This window comes from Cnephaeus nilssonii (genome assembly GCF_951640355.1).
Source record: "Cnephaeus nilssonii genome assembly, chromosome: 3".
NCBI lineage: Eukaryota > Metazoa > Chordata > Mammalia > Chiroptera > Vespertilionidae > Cnephaeus > Cnephaeus nilssonii.
Window position 1 is genome coordinate 65,560,083 of NC_137074.1, and position 18,134 is coordinate 65,578,216.

At 44.0% G+C, this 18,134-nt stretch overlaps 1 protein-coding gene across 2 annotated transcripts in view; it reads left to right on the forward strand.

Moving 5' to 3' along the window:
- CD200R1 (CD200 receptor 1) overlaps positions 1 to 17,579 on the forward strand; it is a 39,337-nt gene extending 21,758 nt beyond the window's left edge. For both annotated transcript variants that reach the window (XM_079763378.1, XM_079763379.1), the window contains 6 exons: positions 2,201 to 2,254; positions 5,164 to 5,481; positions 5,602 to 5,850; positions 13,405 to 13,507; positions 14,033 to 14,078; positions 15,688 to 17,579. In XM_079763378.1, the coding sequence (XP_079619504.1) occupies positions 2,201 to 2,254; positions 5,164 to 5,481; positions 5,602 to 5,850; positions 13,405 to 13,507; positions 14,033 to 14,078; positions 15,688 to 15,813 (896 nt within the window). In that variant the 3' untranslated portion in view covers positions 15,814 to 17,579. The remainder of the gene's footprint in view (positions 1 to 2,200; positions 2,255 to 5,163; positions 5,482 to 5,601; positions 5,851 to 13,404; positions 13,508 to 14,032; positions 14,079 to 15,687) is intronic.
- Positions 17,580 to 18,134: the final 555 nt, after the last annotated feature.

An 18,134-nucleotide genomic window follows, 5' to 3' on the forward strand; every position in this document is an offset into this window, starting at 1 on the left:
GTAGGATGGGAGAGGTCTGGAAGGCTAAGCTATATTTCATACTATGAATTTTAGAGCTCTAGAATTTAGAATATCTAAGTCATAGCTTGATTTGGATAAGTTCTCTGAGGTCAGCTCTGACTTCTTATCTGTTTCTGGAGTAGATTCTTGAGCCTAATATAAACTAAATATAATAGAATCTCAATAATAGCCTGCCTTCATCCCAATTACAGCTGCCTACAGAAGCCAAATTATTTCAGATGCCTGTTTGCTTCTCATTTCTAAGATCTTTACTGAATTTCTTTGTTTATTTTTAAATATGGTAGATCTGGGTACAAAATTAGAATGGGGAGCAAGGGTATCTTATATAATAAAACCCTAATATGCAAATCAACCAAACAGCAGAACAACCGGTTGCTATGATGTGCACTTACCACCAGGGGGCAGACGTTCAATGCAGGAGCTGCCCCCTGTGCACTCCCACAGAGGGAGCACTGCTCAGCCAGAAGCTGGACTCATGGCTGGTGAGCGAAGCAGCAGTGGCGGGAGCCTCTCCCGCCTCTGCTACAGGTGGTCCATAAGGAGCGAGGGGTCCCGGACTGCAAGAGCCCTGGACTGCAAGGGGGTGCAGGCCAGGCTGAGGAGCCCCCACCCTCCCAGTGCATGAATGTCATGCACCAGGACTCTAGTATTTTTATAAGCAGAGGACAGATAAATGCTTATTGAGTGGTTAGTCACAGAAAGAACTTTTTTAGGCCCTTAAATTACAAGATATATTTTAAAAATCTCTTTTTTTTTGCAATTAATTGCATTTTATTATTGTGGTAAATGTACATAACATAAAATTTACCATTTTAACAATTTTTAAATATACAATTCAGTTGCATTAAGTAAATACTACAAAACTGAAGTTTTTCAGAAATCAAACTTGAAGTAAATTAGGACTATTTTAATTGTCAGAAACTGTAAAACCAAGGGAAGAAATGCTTGGGGATCTTGGAACTATGGAATTAGAAGATTGAGCTAGGTGAAGACTCTCTCTCTCTCTCTCTCTCTCTCTCTCTCTCTCTCTCTCTCTCTCTCTCTTTCTCTCCTTCCCTTCCTCATCCCCCCTCCCCCAATTTGGCTTCTGTTTTCTTCTTTCCAAGGTAGATGTATTAGTCAGGGTTTCTCAGAGAAACAGAACAATAGGATTGTGTGTGTGTGTGTGTGTGTGTGTGTGTGTGTGTGTGTGTGTGTGTTTGATGTGTATGAGGGCAGTGGAAAGAGAGAGAGAAAGAAAGATTTATTTTAAGGAATTGGCTCACATAATTATAGAAGCTTGCCAAGTCCAAAATCTACAGGGTGGTCCAGCAGCATGGGTACCCAGGAAAGAGTTGCAGTTCAAATCTGAAGGAAGTCTGCTGGCATAATTCCGTTTCCCAGGAGGTCAGTCTTTTTTTTATTAAGGCCTTCCTTCAACTGATTGGATGAGGCCCACCAACATTATGGAGACTAATTTGTTTTACTCAATGTCTACTAACTTAAATGTCAATCTCATCTAAAAATGTCTTCACAGAAACATCTAGAACAAGCATATCAAACTCTCGGTCCACAGGCCTCATGCCTTATTTATCTGGCCTGTGTTAGCCTTCGAGTTTGACATGCTTGATCTAGAATAATGTTTAACTCAATATCTTGGAACTGTGGCCTAGCCGAGTTGACCACCAGAATAGGAAAAATGGGAAAGGAAGGAAAATGAACTATTCCTCTCAGTTCTGGTTCCATAAGTCAAGAAAGTACTCTGATTTGTCCAGCTGGGTGAGGTACCTACCATTGGACCAAACAACTTTAGTCAGGGGTGGCAACTGGGGGAAGGATTGTAATCATCCCAGCTCATGTGTAATGCCCATGCTGGGCCAACCCATTCTGGCCAAGGAAGGGGTAGAGGCAGGGTTACATCATATAAAATACTAATCAACTACAAAAGAAGGTGTCCCATAAATGGGAAATAATTCATTAAGAGCTTACAAATGTAACTTTCTAATATTAACATATTTTCTCATTTAATAATGAAATAACTCTAATTTGTTTTACAAGGCTTTCAATGTAACTTACTTATGGTTAACTGATTGTTTACAGTCATGTTGTATATAAGATTTTGTGGAGAATAGTGTCTCCCACTTGATTTAAGTACCTAAAATTGATTTCTTTTTTTTTTTTTCCTAAATATTTTTTCTAGTTTCATTTGTGGACAGAAAGCAGAACCATTTACCGGGAACACATCCTGCAGAAGGTAATATACTTCTTTTTTCTCTAGAGGCCAGTACTGAAGAAATGGAGTGTTGAACTTCCTTAGAAACATAGCAGATGGTCTGGTCTGAGGGCCAGCCTTTTCCTAGCTGAAGAATATGGTGATCTCAGTGCTGTGGGGTGAGGGACCCTGAAAGACCCTGCCCCTCCATCCCCAAAGCAATTGAATTCCATTTGAAAATTGTGGAGCTTTCTCTATCAGGTATTTGTCTAGGCTTTACAGGGAACACAAAGATGAGCAAGATGAGTAAGACTATGAGAGAGCCCTCAAGGAGCTCAATTTTATGGGGTTACACAGACATGGGCACAGCTGTCATACCAAGTGTGCTAGGAGTCTAGAGGAGGGAGCTGTGAGCACCAAGGCTCAGAGAAGTCTTCACAGGGGATGTATCACAGGAGCTGGGTCTTAAAGGAAGAGGAGTATTAGAATAAAAAAGTCAAAAGATTTGCACATTCTGAAGAGAAACACCAGAGTAAGGAGTATTATAATAGACAAAGAACGTTGTGTAGGGCATGCCAGACCACAGGAACATGTGAGGAAAGACACAGAAATGCAATTGTGCTTGGTGTTTCCTTTCTGAAGTGGGGGAGCAATGTAGGGAGTGATTGATGGGAAGGTGAGTCATTTTGAAAAAGAGGGCTTTCAAAGTCACACAAAGCCATTTAAATATTTTCTTCAGGCAGTGAGAGATGCCTGGATGGTCTCAGAGTCGAGTGAATCACATCCATGTTATAGAATGATGTACCTGGTTGCAATGTAAGGTATGAATTGAAAACAGGAGAGTTTTGAGACAGAGATAGAATTAGGAGGCTTTTGCAGTATCTGGATGAATGGTGATGGAGACTTAAACTAGGGGATGGTCGCTGGGTGAGACTGGGAGATATTTATAGACAAAGGATTCAGAAAAGATGAGATATGACAGCTGGTTCTGGGATAAATATGGGAATCTACCCTCTTTCTCCTCAATGAAGTAGGAGGTGAAATCACCCTAGTTGATTACAGGAGTGAATGGAGAATAATAGAGGTAGACAGGTGCCAAATCCACTGAGTTAGAACTATCATTATAAAGGAGAGGGTGATTGATTGAGAGTTATGTAATGGAGGCAGGTGAAAGAACATAGAATACTAATCATGCTTAGATTCCTTGCCATTGGAGTTAATACTTTGGATACTTGGCCCTGTTAAAATTCATATGTTTATATGATTACCTAGTACTTTCTTGGAAAAAATAGAGTCAGATCTTGAGGATAAATATTAGGCAAAAACATTAAGCCTATAGTATTTACAAACTAAAGTTCAAACTCCTGAGAGCCTTCAAACTTGTGTCCTCACCATTCTCTTTTCTATTTTTATCTTCAGCATTTTTCCCTTGTGCACATGTAGCTTATCCACATCTAACTCTAGTGGTTCCCAACAAGCCAAGTGTTAGGTAAGAAACATTATACATTGTGGTGTTTCAGATAACCAGATTTGGGACTGAAATAAATATATTTTTAAATTCCATATTTAACTGCCTCTCAGATCTGCTTTAAAATCCCCCCTTTTCCTAATCTAGTTAAGTGATCTTTATTTGGCTGTGAAATTCAAAGGCTTGAGTACTTCACAGAAGAGGCAGGTGACACCAACAGAGGAGAGAGATTAATGCAGAGTTTAGCAGAAGCAAGCTTCACTCATAAAAATTTTGCCCCACCATACAGCTCATGTTAAAGTGATGAAATTCCTGATACTTCTGTTACCGGTGAGCTGTAACAGGTACACCTAGTCACCTCTCAGCAAACGCCTACCAGTCATGGACACATTATGTCAATTTATGGGAAAAACCGTGAGCTTCCATGTTGGAAAATACTTGTAGGTTGTAGGACTTTTTACTTAAAAAAATGAACAAAAGGAGTCAATTTCTATATTTAATCCCCATAATTAGAGTGATTATATGGCAACAAAATCTGTGAAAAAAATTATAGTTGATCTCTTTGGGAGTGTGTGCAATTAGAAGGAAGGGAAGAAGGAAGGAAGGAAGGGAGGGAGGGAGGGAGGAAGGAAGGAAGGAAGGAAGGAAGGAAGGAAGGAAGGAAGGAAGGAAGGGAGGAAGAAAGGAAGGAAGGAAGGAAGGAAGGAAGGAAGGAATGAAGGAAGGAAGGAAGGGAGGAAGAAAGGAAGGAAGGAAGGAAGGAAGGAAGGAAGGAAGGAAGGAAGGAAGGGAGGAAGAAAGGAAGGAAGGAAGGAAGGAAGGAAGGAAGGAAGGAAGGAAGGAAGGAAGGAGGAAAGGTTTGTTGAATTTGCTGACAAAAAAACTTAAAAAATTTCTAGCTTGCTCAACTTGAATGCCATCTTAGTTATTTTTTATAACACTTACTTTTCATATTTATTTTTGTCTGAAGTGTCACCCTTGGGGATAGGCATTTAGATTTGACATTACTGATTTATTATCTCTCATAAAACTGGAAGAATACAGCCACCTCACTAATTATTCCATTTTCTACCCCAAGGAGCATGAGGTATAAAATAAATATAATAGTCTCTGACCAAAAGATTCATTGACTTTGTCTTTTAGTTGAGAATTGCATTTTCTTGTTTTTCTTTTAATAGATATTGAAACTTCTGAATTAATCTCAAAATACTTAAAAATTTTCTCACACATGTAATATACACTGTTTACCTAATAACATAATATAGGAAAAAATGAGTTAATCTTGAATTAGGTTTAACATGCTATATACATCTTGTGAATGTTTAATTCTTTAAGTCTCGAATTTTTGGAATAAAACCACCAGCCAATACAACTTTATGTAATATGTTGTGGAAAGTATAACACATGAAGTTCTTACCAAGCTTTTCTTTTTTTATTCTTCGTGTGTGTGTGTGTGTGTGTGTGTGTGTGTGTGTGTGTCCAGTTGATACTTCCCTGCCTGTACTGGTGGATACAAAGGCTGTGCTCTCTTGCTCTCCTATCCTGTTGACAAATGTGCTTTTAACAACATGGGAAATAACCCTCGGAGACAAGCCTCCCTGCATCAGAGCCCACAGGAGAGATAAAGATAAGACCACAGAAACAAACTGCACTGACAAGAGAATGACCTGGCCCGACAGACCTGACCAGATTCCTGCACTTGAGATTGACCCAGTGGCCATCACTCATGAAGGGTATTACAAATGTACACTGTCCACACCTGATGGGAATTTCCAGTATAACTATCACCTCAGAGTTTTAGGTAAGGAACATTATACACTGTGGTGTTTCAGAAAACCAGATTTGGGACTGAAATAAATGTATCTCTAAATTCCATGTCTAATGTGTTAGGACTAAAGCATTTACTTCTTCATCTCTGCAGTGGCCCCTGAGGTGACTCTGTTTCAAAGAGAGAATAGAACTGCTGTGTGCAAGGCAGCTGCAGGGAGGCCGGCTGCCCGGATCTCCTGGACCCCAGAGGGAGATTGTGTCTTTGAGCACGAAGATTGGGGCAATGGCACAGTGACTGTCCAGAGTACATGCCTCTGGGCAGATGACAATGTGTCTATTGTGTCCTGCTCTGTCTCCCATGAGACTGGCAACTGGAGTCGGTCCATAGAGCTGAATCAAAGTAAGTAATTCTAGTTTTGTGTTTGATTTTCCATTCTTTAAGAGGAGTTGTGGTAAGAAGGAAAAAGGAGTGTGCAGAGAATTTCTCTCAAGGATGTTCTCTCCACCTCTGTGTTATCTCCTTCTCTTACACCAAGTAAGTAGGATATCTAGGAGAATAATACAGAAATTTCTTGTAAGAAGCCATATTTTAAAAGAATGAGGTATATTCTTTAATAATTAAAATAAAAAAGAATTTAATGTTCACTTCTATCTAGTAGTAAATTGGCTTGAGTAGTGTACTTTTAAATGAATATCTATGTTTATAGTAGAGGGGTAAATTATAATCTTAAACAAAAAGCTTATACTTTTACTAGAAAGATAAAGTCACCCATAAATTTTCTTCACAAAATTTTAGTGTGGTAGAATTTTCTTCTCTAGGCTCTTTCTAGAATTTCTTAATTATATTATTGCACATTTATGACTCCACCTTTATGTCTCCATCCTCACTCAGTTATGTAAAAGCAAGTACATTCAAATCTTTAGGTGTTTTGTTTTGTTTTAACTTCATTTTTCTAAGTAATGTGCCCCTACTGATATTTCTTAAAATATCAAATTTAGACATTATGTGACCACTTTCTTTTATGAGGATTTCACTTTACCTTCCTTCCCTCATCTTTTATAGCATGAATATATTGCAATTTTGGTTAAATTAAATAGCCATAGTTTACATTATTTTGAATATGTAACTTTGTTAAGCGCTAAGTCAAGAAATAAGCTCATACTTTCTTTTTTTGATTTATTAGGTAGTCCTTCAGCCCATTTTTTCTTGAGGCATCCCTTCTTGAGGCTTTACATGCTCTTGTTCTAATTTGGCCCGATTGGCCGCTGGACCTGCTGCACAGCTATTGTCCTGGACGTTCTCTTTCCCTGGATCCTCTGCTGGATCCATGTCTGTTTAACCTGAGTTCCTTCTCCCTTCCAGACATTTGCTAGTTTTACTCTCTTTCACACATGAGGCATTCCTTAACTCTCTGGTAATCCTGCACTGTCCATTCATTTCAAAGCGTGCATTCAAAAGCTGATTGGAAGCTCTGTTCTCTGTGGCTGAGCTTGTCAAATAGTTCATTTCATTAGGGTGAAAGGTGGTAAGTAAATTTGTTTTTTAAAAAATATATATTTTTATTGATTTCAGAGAAGACAGGAGAGAGATAGAAACATCAATGATGAGAGAGAATCATTGATCGACTGCCTCCTGCACACCTCCTACTGGGGATCGAGCCTGCAACCCGGGCATGTGCCCTTGACCAGAATCGTACCCAGGATCCTTCAGTCCACAGGCCAACGCTTTATCCACTGAATCAAACCAGCTAGGGCTAAATTTGTTTTTTTTTTTTAAATTGGGGATTCCTTAGTTAGCTGAAGGTATTTTTTCTGAGGCTGTTCAGATTCTGCAGAAAATAACTGCAGTCTCTTGTTTTAGAGGGATAACCCTGACTGCTTTCAGTGTTCTGGGAGCAGGGTAGAAGAGGTGTGTGTGTATATGTGTGTGTGTGTGTGTGTGTGTGTGTGTGTGGTGTGTGTGTGTGTGTGTGTGAGAGAGAGAGACTTCCCTTTAATACCTCTCTGCAGTCTGGCACCTCATCTCCACCCTCCATTATGTCTGGATCCTTGACTCTGGAGTCTCACCAGTTCATCTTCTCTGGGTAAAACTTTTGTTCTTTGCTGATTGGGGAAGGTGTAGTGACCTGCTGCACAGGGTGCGGGGGAGACCTGGTCTCAATGCAAACTTTCAAAGAAGCCTCCAACTTTTAGCCCACACTTGCCCATCCCTTTCCTCTATATTTAGTCCTTCCTATTTTAGAATTTTCCTGAAGTTCTATGGGCACTAGGGTTGTTACTTATTTTACTCTGAATTATTTGCCATTCTTCTGTTTACTTTTTAAAAATCTAAAAACAATTTGAAATCTGTAATCTGCTCTTTACTTCATCCATGTTTTTCTTTGTCTTTGCAATGTATACTTTAAAAAATTTCTTTACTGATATTTTAATAAATTTTAAGAAGGGAGAAGGGACAAACCCATGTGTTTGAACTGCCACTTCTCAATATCCATTCTTTTTTTTTTTAATTTCTTTATTGATTAAGGTGTCACATATTTGTCCTCATCCCCCCATTCCCATCCCCCACCCCTCCCCACAGATGCCCCCACACCCCTGTTGTCCTTAACCATTGGTTAGGCTTGTATGCATGCACACAAGTCCTTTGGTTGATCTCTCCCCCCTACCCCCACCCTCCCCTACCCTCCCTCTGAGGCCCGACAGTCCGATCGATGCCTCCTTGTTTCTGGGTCTGTTCTTGTTCATCAGTCTATGTTGTTCATCATTTCCCCTAGATGAGTGAGATCATGTGTTACTAGAAAAATACTTATAAGAACCGAATGTGAGACAAGCAATAATAGTTATGCTGACAGGCAAATGAATCAGTCTGTAGTGAGTTTCTTTCTGGACCAACAGTTCTTTTGAGACCCAATATCAATGTCCACCAGTTCCTTATGTGCACATGTCGGCACTGACTTTTCAGCTCTGGATAGTGGACAAATGGTGGTAATGCAGGTCCGACTCCCTCTGGTTTGGTCTCGCCTGTACCCAGGGGCACAGCTTCACCTGGACCCAGGGGCGCGTGGCCTCACCCGGACCTGGGACCCAGCCTCACCCGGATCCAGGGGTGCACGCCTCACCCGGACCCAGGTGTGCGCGGCCTCACCCGGTCCCGGGATCCAGCCTCACCCGGACCCAGGGGTGCGTGGCCTCTCCTGGACCCAGGGGCACGGCCTCACCTGGACCCGGGACCCAGCCTCACCCGGATCCAGGGGCGCAGGGCCTCACCCGGACCCGGGATCTAGCTTCACCCGGACCCGGGACCCAGCCTCACCCAGATCCAGGGGCACACGGCCTCACCTGGACCCGGGATCTAGCTTCACCTGGACCCAGGGGCGTGTGGCCTCGCCCGGACCCGGGGGCGTGCAGCTTCACCTGGACCCGGGACCCAGCCTCACCCAGACCCAGGGGCGCGTGGCCTCTCCCGGACCCAGGACCCAGCCTCTCCCGGATCCAGGGGCGCATGGCCTCAACTGGACCCGGGATTCAGCTACACCCAGACCCAGGGGCGCGTGGCCTCACCTGGACCCAGGGGAGCGTGGCCTCTCCCGGACCCAGGGGTGCGGCCTCACCCGGACCCAGGACCCAGTATCACCCGGATCCAGGGGTGCATGGCCTCACCCGGACCCGGGACCCAGACTCACCTGGATCCAGGGGCGCACGGCCTCACCCAGACCCAGGATCCAGCTACACCCGGACCCAGGGGCGCATGGCCTCACCCGGACCCAGGGGTGCGTGGCCTCACCCGGACCCGGGACCCAGTCTCACCTGGATTCAGGGACGCGGCCTCACCCGGAGCTGGGACCCAGCCTCTTCCGGATCCAGGGGTGCACGACCTCACCCGAACCCCGGGGCGCACGGCCTCTCTCGGACCCAGGAGCGCACAGCCTCGCCCGGACCCGGGGGTGCGCGACCTCACCTGGACCCAGGACCCAACCTCACCCAGATCCAGGGGCGCACGGCCTCACCCAGACCCGGGATCCAGCTTACACCCGGACCCAGGGGCGCGTGGCCTCACCCGGACCCTGGGGAGCACGGCCTCTCTCGGACCCAGGGGCGCACGGCCTCGCCCAGACCCGGGGGCGCGCGACCTCACCCAGACCTGGGACCCAGCCTCACCCAGATCCAGGGGCGCACGGCCTCACCCGGACCCGGGATCCAGCTACACCTGGACCCAGGGGCGTGTGGCCTCACCCGGACCCAGGGGCGCAGCCTCACCCGGACCCGGGACCCAGCCTCACCCGGATCCAGGGGCGCATGGCCTCACCCGGACCCGGGATCCAGCTTCACCCAGACCCAGGGGCGCGTGGCCTCACCCGGACCCCGGGGCACGTGGCCTCTCTCGGACCCAGGGGTGCACGGCCTCACCTAGACCCGGGACCCAGCCTCACCCGGACCCCGGGGCGCGTGGCCTCTCCTGGACCCAGGGGCACGGCCTCACCCGGACCCGGGACCCAGCGGGGTTTCGTCTTCTTGATCCCAATTCCTGTCGGTCAATTCCCTGTCAGCAATTCCTTCGGCCATTTTCTCAAAGCTCCGGGGTGGCTGCCGCAGAACTCGCTGGGCGGCGGGCTCGGCGAAGCTCGTGTGCGCCCGGTGCGTGGCGGCGGGCTGGTCCGAGGTCGCTGCGGCGGCATTCGGGTCTGCAGCGGCGACCAGTCGCCGGGTGAGCGCACCTGGATCTGGGACCCAGCGGGGCCTCGTCTTCCCGATCCCAACTCCCATCGGTCAACTCCTTCTCAGCCATTCCTCCGGCCATTGTTCTGGATGGTGTCTGCTCTGTTTTCCAGTTGTAGTTTCAAAATTGTTGTGGTAGGCAACAATCAGGCATCTGCCCCATGCCGCCATCTTGGTCCTCCCGAAGATTCTTAAGTAACCTTATAAATGTGGTTCTGAACACTGTGTCGTCCATTAGTTTACTTTCCTTCATCCCTTCTATTCATGACCTGCTTCGGTGTCTTCACCTTTTGGCTGCCTCCCTATAGCTCAGCTTCCCCAATCTCCCTAGGTGGTCGCTCTTGATACCCCCCTTTGTGGGCTGAGTGCAAAGTCTTGGTGTTAAGCCTTGATTGCTGTTGGTACACTGGGAGGATGTGACCTCCAGTCCAATTGGCTGTGAGGATCAGCTGTGTCTATGCCGGGAGACAGCCTTATTCAACTAGACTTGCCAAATTGTAAAAGACTCTGTGCTCAGCTTGGATGGGGCGGAGTTTCAGGGTGGAGCCTACAGCCTTGGCTTCCTGTCAGCCCCGCCCTATGAGGTTCCCGTGTCTCAGTTTCCCTCTGTACTCCCTGCAAACACCTCTGAGAAAAAAGCGCCCTGGAGTTTCGCCTGCTGCCAAACAGTCTAGTCTCTCCCCCAATGAATCTGGATTCCCAGATTCTCGCCCGGAACTGGGTTTCAGTGTAGTCGGAACTGGGGCTCACCGCAGTCTGGCGCTTTTGTCTCCTTCTCACCAGGGCAATTCAGTGGCACAGTCAACAGACCATCCTCTGCGCACATTCCTGTGCGCGCCTCCGGTGCTCTGCCTTTCGCTGCTTCTCTGCATTTCCACCTTATAGCCCAGATTCCCCCAGTATGAGCCTGGCTTCCCAGGGTCTTGCCCAGAACTGGGGTTCAGTGCAGTCGGAACTGGGGTTCAGCATGGTCTGGAGCTTTTGTCTCCTTCCCGCTAGGGCAATTCAGCGGCACAGGCAACAGTCCGTCCTCTGCGCGCATTCACATGCGCGCCTCCGGAGCTCTGCTCCTCTGTGCCTCCGCCCCACAGCCCAGACTCCCCCAGCATGAGCCTGGCTTCCCAGGGTTTCGCCCGGAACTGGGGTTCAGTGCAGTCGGAGCTGGGGTTCAGCACAATCTGGAGCTTTTGTCTCCTTCCTGCTAGAGAACGCCGGCCAGGCCGTCAGCCGCCCCTTCCTCTCCAGCTCCGTCCTCCCCACACGCGTGCGTGCTCGTGTCTCTGCCCGTGTCTCCATACCTCAGGCTTTTACGGCTTCTCTGATTTTCTTTGTGGTTTTCTCTTTCCTTCTAGTTGTGGGCATTTCAGTCAGCCAGCTTTCCTGTGGTTCTGGATGATGTCCGTTTTGACTTTTAGTTGTATTTTTGAAATTGTTGTGCCAGGCTGTAGGTGAGGTGTTTAACCTATGCCGCCATCTTGGTTTCTCTCAATATCCATTCTTAAAGTGCGATTTGTTTTCTATTTTAACCCTTTGCACTCTCTTGCTTTTTTCTCGATTCCTTTATTCTACTCGGGATTTAATTTTTTAAATACCCCAGATTTTACAAAGCACGGCAGTAGAATAAAAAACTGGAGTTTCTTTTCATACAAACTTATTTATTTAGATTTTTTAATATTTCAAATTATTGATACATTCAAAGAGTAATTTTAATCTCGTCATCAGAGTGCAAAAGGTTAAAGCATTTAGCAGTTTTTACTGAGAAGAGTAATTGCACCCTGTTTATTAATGATGTACAACTATCCACTAGTACAATATGATGTCGTATTTATAGAGTCTCAGAATTGAAGGGGTCGGCTAGGCCACTCCCACATTGTACAGGGATATCCTATGTCTTCCCTGCTCGGGGACCTTCAGCCTCTCCTGGTACACTTCCAATGAAAGAGAGCGCAGTGAAAAGAGAGGGTTTCAAAACAATGTTATTTTAAACTGTAAAACCAAATGTTTCTTTTTCTAATGGAATACTGAGAAATCCAGTGTTTAAAAACAAGCATCTTGTAACATAGAAATCCACACATGAAACCTATATGTTTATATTGACCAATGTCACCCCAATCAATTTAATAAATAAAAAAACCCCAACAAACAGTTAAAAGAAGGTAGAGGGACTGGACGCCAGGCTGCTCAGCCCTCACTTCACCTCCCTCTGCTGCCCCCAGCCCATTCACCCAACGCCAGGAGCACAGTCTTAAAACCACTGCCTGGCAATTCTTTTGTTGACTTGTCCTCTGTCAGATTGAGCAGTGCTTTGCTGCCAACAGTTAATACACAACTTAAAGTTGCTGCCCTACATTCACTTTAGTTTCAATGCCCTAGTAGAAAGGTGACTTCAAAATTAGGGTTATTTTTCCAACTACCTCCATTACAACTTCCTGTTTACTTCTGAATCTTGGAGATGAGAAACACTGCTATTATTATAACACAGAGATCAACATTTTACATTTCTGCTATAGCAATTCACCATTCACAAATCCTGACATAAGATGATGTCTTACTAGAAACCCTAAAGTCTTAATTGATAAAACAACTTCATTATAACAATTATTAATGATTAATGGGTCAGAAGTGTTTAAAATAAAAACACAGAAATGAATTTTATGTACAGTGCAACATCCTTGAAACATATTGTATAGGAACTTTATTTTAATAGATTTTTATTTTTTAGAGTAGTTTTAGGTTCATAGCAAAATTGAGTGGAAAGTACTGATCCTATATACCTCCTGCCCCAACACATGCACAGCATGCCCCCTATCTACACCCACACACTGCAGTGGTATATTTGTTATAAAAGCTACAGGAACACATCATTGTCATCCAAAGTCTAGTTTACATTAGCGTTTAATCTAGGTGTATATTCGATGATTTTAACAAATGTATGAATGACATGTAGTCACCATTGTAGTACCATACAGAGCAGTTTCACTGCCCTAACAATCCTCTCTGCTCCACCTACTCAGTTCCCTCTTCACCCTAACCTCTAGCAACCCCTGATCTTTTTAATGGCTCCATAGTTTTGCCTTTTCCAGATATGGTTGGAATCATATCAGAGTGGCCTTTTCAAGGTTGGCTTCTTGCACTTAGTAATATGCCGTTAAGACTCCTTCATGTCTTTTCATGCCTTAATAGCTCATTTTTTAAATGCTGAATAATATTACAGCATGTATTTTTGTGTCTATATATACAGGTGCCAAAACATCAAAAACCCTAATTATTCTATGTAGCACCCTTCCTATTATTATCTTGGTCATCGTGGGATTCGTTTGGCTTTTGAAAATCATTGACTGCAGGTATTGACTGATATTTTTTCTTTTTCAGCTTTATTGGGCTAGGAGGGGGTCAGGAAGAGAATAAAATTAAGATGTTAACATTATTTCTCCCATATTCTGAATGTGTTAGACCTGGACTATTCTGAATGATGAGAGGGATTTGCTGGTTTACCTAGGCATGCAAGCATAGTGAATTAGGCCTTTTGGGGCAGGACTTTGGGAGAGATTGTGCATGCTCATTTACTACTTGGGAAAAGAATTACCATAATTCACTTCATGTACCAAAGAGGAGGTGTCACATATATTCTATTACAGCAAACTGCTGTTGCATAATTTTACTCCCTTTTCCCAAATCCAGAATTATCTTGTTCGGGTTTTTACTACAAGCAGTATTCTTCACTCATTTCTGAATGTTCATTTTTGATTTAGTATCGCTTCTATCAAAATGAACCATAATTGTCAATAGTATACTATTTTGTGTTTTCATTTTCAATCTAAATGATAACATTTATTGTAATTTACTCCAACTTATATATTTTTTTACAGAATATATAAATTGAAAAAAACAGAACCTACTCCAGGTGTTGAGGAGGTAAGATAAGATTTAATAGAATATTTGCAAATTTTAAGCCTTATAGTTTGGAAATCTATCCACATAATTTGTAATTTGCATCAATATTAGTGTTTTAGTTGAAAGGCAAAAATTCTGATTTTATAATGCTAATAGTGAAGTGTACTTATTTTATTAACTACTAGAGGCCCAGTGCACAAAATTCGTGTATGGGAGTGTGTGTACCCAGCCTGCATCCACTCCAAACCAGGACTGCTGGCTCCCAACCACTTGCCTGCCTGCCTGCCTGCCTGATTGCCCCTAACTGCTTCTGCCTGCCAGCCTGATCACCTCCTAACCACTCCCCTGCCAACCTGATTGATGCCTAACTGCTACCCTGCTGGCCCTATTGCCCCTAACTGCCCCTGCTGGCCTGGTCACTCCTAACTTCCCTCCCTTGCCAGCCTGGTCACCCCTAACTGCCCTCCCCTGCTAGCCCGATTACCCCTAACTGCCCTCCCCTGCCATCCTGATGGTCCCCTAACTGTCCTCCCCTGCAGGCCTAGTCACCCCCAACTGCCCTCCCCTGCAAGTCTGGCTGCCCCTAACTGCCCTACCCTGCAGGCCTGCTCCCCCCCAACTGCCCTCCTCTGCAGGCCTGGTTCCCCCCAACTGTCCTCCCCTGCAGGCCTGGTCGCCCCCAAATTTCCTCCTCTGCCTGCCTGGTCACCCCTAATTGCTCTTCCCTGCAGGCCTGATTGCCCACAACTGCCCTCCCATGCTGGCCATCTTGTGGCAGCCATCTTTGACCACATGGGGGTGGCCATCTTGTATGTTGGAGTAATAGTCAATTTGTGTATTACCTCTTTATTATATAGGATTTACCAAGTACTATGCATATACCACCCTCAATCCATATTTTCATTTCATGAACTGAATCATACAAAACACACAATGTTTGCTTCGTTCAGACTGTAATCTGTGGAGAAACTGAATTGGCATTTCCTCCCAGTGAAACCATTTCTCTAATTCTTGTCTTCCCTTTTTTAATACCATCATTTCCCTCTAGCCCAAGCTTAAAACCTCTCCTACTCCTTAATCTCTTCTTGTTTGTTTGTTTTTTAATCCTCACCTGAGGATATTTTTCCATTGATTTTTTAGGGAGAGTGAAAGAGAGGGAAAGACAGAGAGAAACATATATGTGAGAGAAACACATTGATTGGTTGCCTCCTGTGCGAGCCTGACCAGGGCCCGGGGCAGGGTGGAGCCTGCACAAGGTACAAGCCCTTGATTGGGATCAAACCTGGGATCCTTTGGTCCATTGAGCCAAATTGTCTAGGGCTCCTTAATCTCTTATAACCAGTAGTTTACTAAGTCTTTGATGCTCTCCTATGAAATATTTCTCATATCACTTCCTTCTTCTCCATTCCTAACTTCACCCAACCTTTATCATCTGACACCAAGATTTATGTAATAAATATTTTAATAAAAAAATTTAAAAAGTCTTGATCTATGTTCATATAAGTCCAGACACAAATATAAACCCTATTGGTAGATATTAAAGCTATGGGCACCTATTACAAAAACATAGGTAGTTTCTGTAATGACTTTGGCTTTTTTGAATTGATTTTGATTTTAATATTTTTCTTAGGATGAAATGCAGCCCTATGCCAGCTATACGGAGAAGAGCAATCCACTCTATGATACTACAAACAGGGTGAAGACATCTCAGGTGTTACAAAGTGAAGTTGATGGGATGAATCTCCATACTTTATAAGTTACTGGAATCTAGGACCAGGAGAAATGAATCGAGATACAATGCAGTGACTGTTTTAATTTTCTTAGAGTTGTAGAAAGGAAGACCTGTTTCAAAATTAGATTTTCAAATATTCTTAGAGATAAAGATGTGCTAAAGGATTTGCATTCATATCCTTATACAATTGAAATTTTAGAATCTTAGCTGCTAATAGCTAGTTCTCTGAAGAACTGATATTATTACAAAGAAAGCACATGCTCATGATTAAATATTCAAATTGTTCAGTACAATAGGTAATGAAAACTGGTTCCCTCAATAAATAATTCTGCAGAAGGAACATTCATTAACAGGTTTTATGCATTCTTTCAGAAAATTTCTGTGTGCCTATGATATATTTATATACCCATGGTATATTTGAATATTATATGTCTATTTACATACTAGTATACATACATATATACTTGATGATGCACAAATGAGAAAATGCTACAATGCTGTTCTGTACTTATAGAAAGCTAATAATATAATATGTCTTGTAAATCTTTTATCTTTTATCCACACAAGCAGAGCTACCTCATTCTTCTTAATTGTTAGATAATATTTCATTGTATGGTTGTGTTGTAATTTAACTAACCACAACTCTTGTGATGGACAGTTAAATTGTTTTAAGTTTTGTTTGTTTGTTTTGCTATGATAAACAATCATACAGAATGTTTCTTCTGGATACATCTTTGTAGTTGTTTGAGTATATTTATAGAGTAATGTCCTTGAGTGGAATTTATAGGTCAAAGGGTTTGTGTATTTTTATTATTGATTGATTTGTCAAATTATATCTATTTACATTCCCTCCAACTGTATTTGAATGTTCCTGTCCCCATACTATTATTTTAATATCCACAAATTCCCACTTTTTATTGTTAATCAACCAGTTAGCTAATCTGATGCAAAATTATAAGAATTATATTATTTAATAAACCAGATTTATATCTATCATGTTTATGATAGGCAGAGAGAGAGAATGAGAACATGTATGAAGATTTTGGCTCATTGTATCTCTATAGAGGTATTGATGTCTAATATCTAATGCTTAAGAGTTTTGCAGATAAATCAGAAATGTGTATTTTATAACATACTAGAGGCCCGGTGCATGAAATTCATGCATGGGGGGTGTGTCCCTCAGCCCAGCCTGTACTCTGTCCAATCTAGGACCCCTTGAGGGATGTCTGACTGCCGTTTAGGCCCAATCCCCGGAAGCCCGACATCCCTCTCACAATTTAGGACTGCTGGCTCCTAACCACTCACCTGCCTGCTTCCCTGATTGCCCTTAACCACTTCTGCTTGCCAGCCTGATCACCCCCTAACCACTCCCCTACCAGCCTAATCCATGCCCAACTGCTCCCCTGCCAGCCCAATTGCCCCTAACTGCCCTCCCCTGCTGGCCTGGTCACCCTAACTATCCTCCCCTGCAGGCCCGGTCACCCCCAACTGCCCTCCCCTGCTGGCCTGGTCCCCCCCAACTGTCCCCCCCTGCAGGCCTGTTCCCCCCAACTGCCCTCCTCTGCAGGCCTGGTCCCCCCAACTTCCCTCCCTTTCAGACCTGGTCCCTCCCAACTGCCCTCCCCTGCTGGCCTGATCGCCTACAACTGCCCTCCCCTGCAGAGCTGGTCCCTCCCAACTGCCCTCCCCTGTAGGTCTGATTCCTCCTAACTGTCCTCCTCTGCAGGCCTGGTTGCCCCCAACTGCCCTCCCCTGCAGGCCTGGTTCCTCCTAACTGCCCTCCCCTGCAGGGCTGGTCCCCCCAACTTCCCTCCTTTTCAGGCTTGGTCCCTCCCAACTGCCTTCCCTGCTGGCCTGATCACCCACAACTGCCCTCCCCTGCCAGCCATCTTGTGTCCACGTGGGGGAAGCCATCTTGTGTGTTGGAGTGATGATCAATTTGCATATTACATCTTTATTAGGTAGGATATTCTATTGTGATGTATTTATCAAATAACAAATGTTTATTGATTATTTAAGTGGCTAAATATGCATTATGGAGGACTTGGAAATCTATAAAATAGGTTCTATGTGCTAAGATAATGGCCCTGGAGTGACATGACCCTCCCCTCTATTTTCTGTGGAATAAAATGTTAGGACTATGTATATTAATCATTTTTAATATTATTAAAATATATATTATTTATGAAAAACTAAGTCTGTTTCTCCACAGCAGGAAAAACATTAAAATTTTCAGCATGGTAGAAATAAAAACAAAATCCACTCATTCTTCAATTATGCATTTGAAACATTTAAGACAGTTATTTTGTCTTATTAACATGCTTTCCTCCCTCCAGACATTTTGG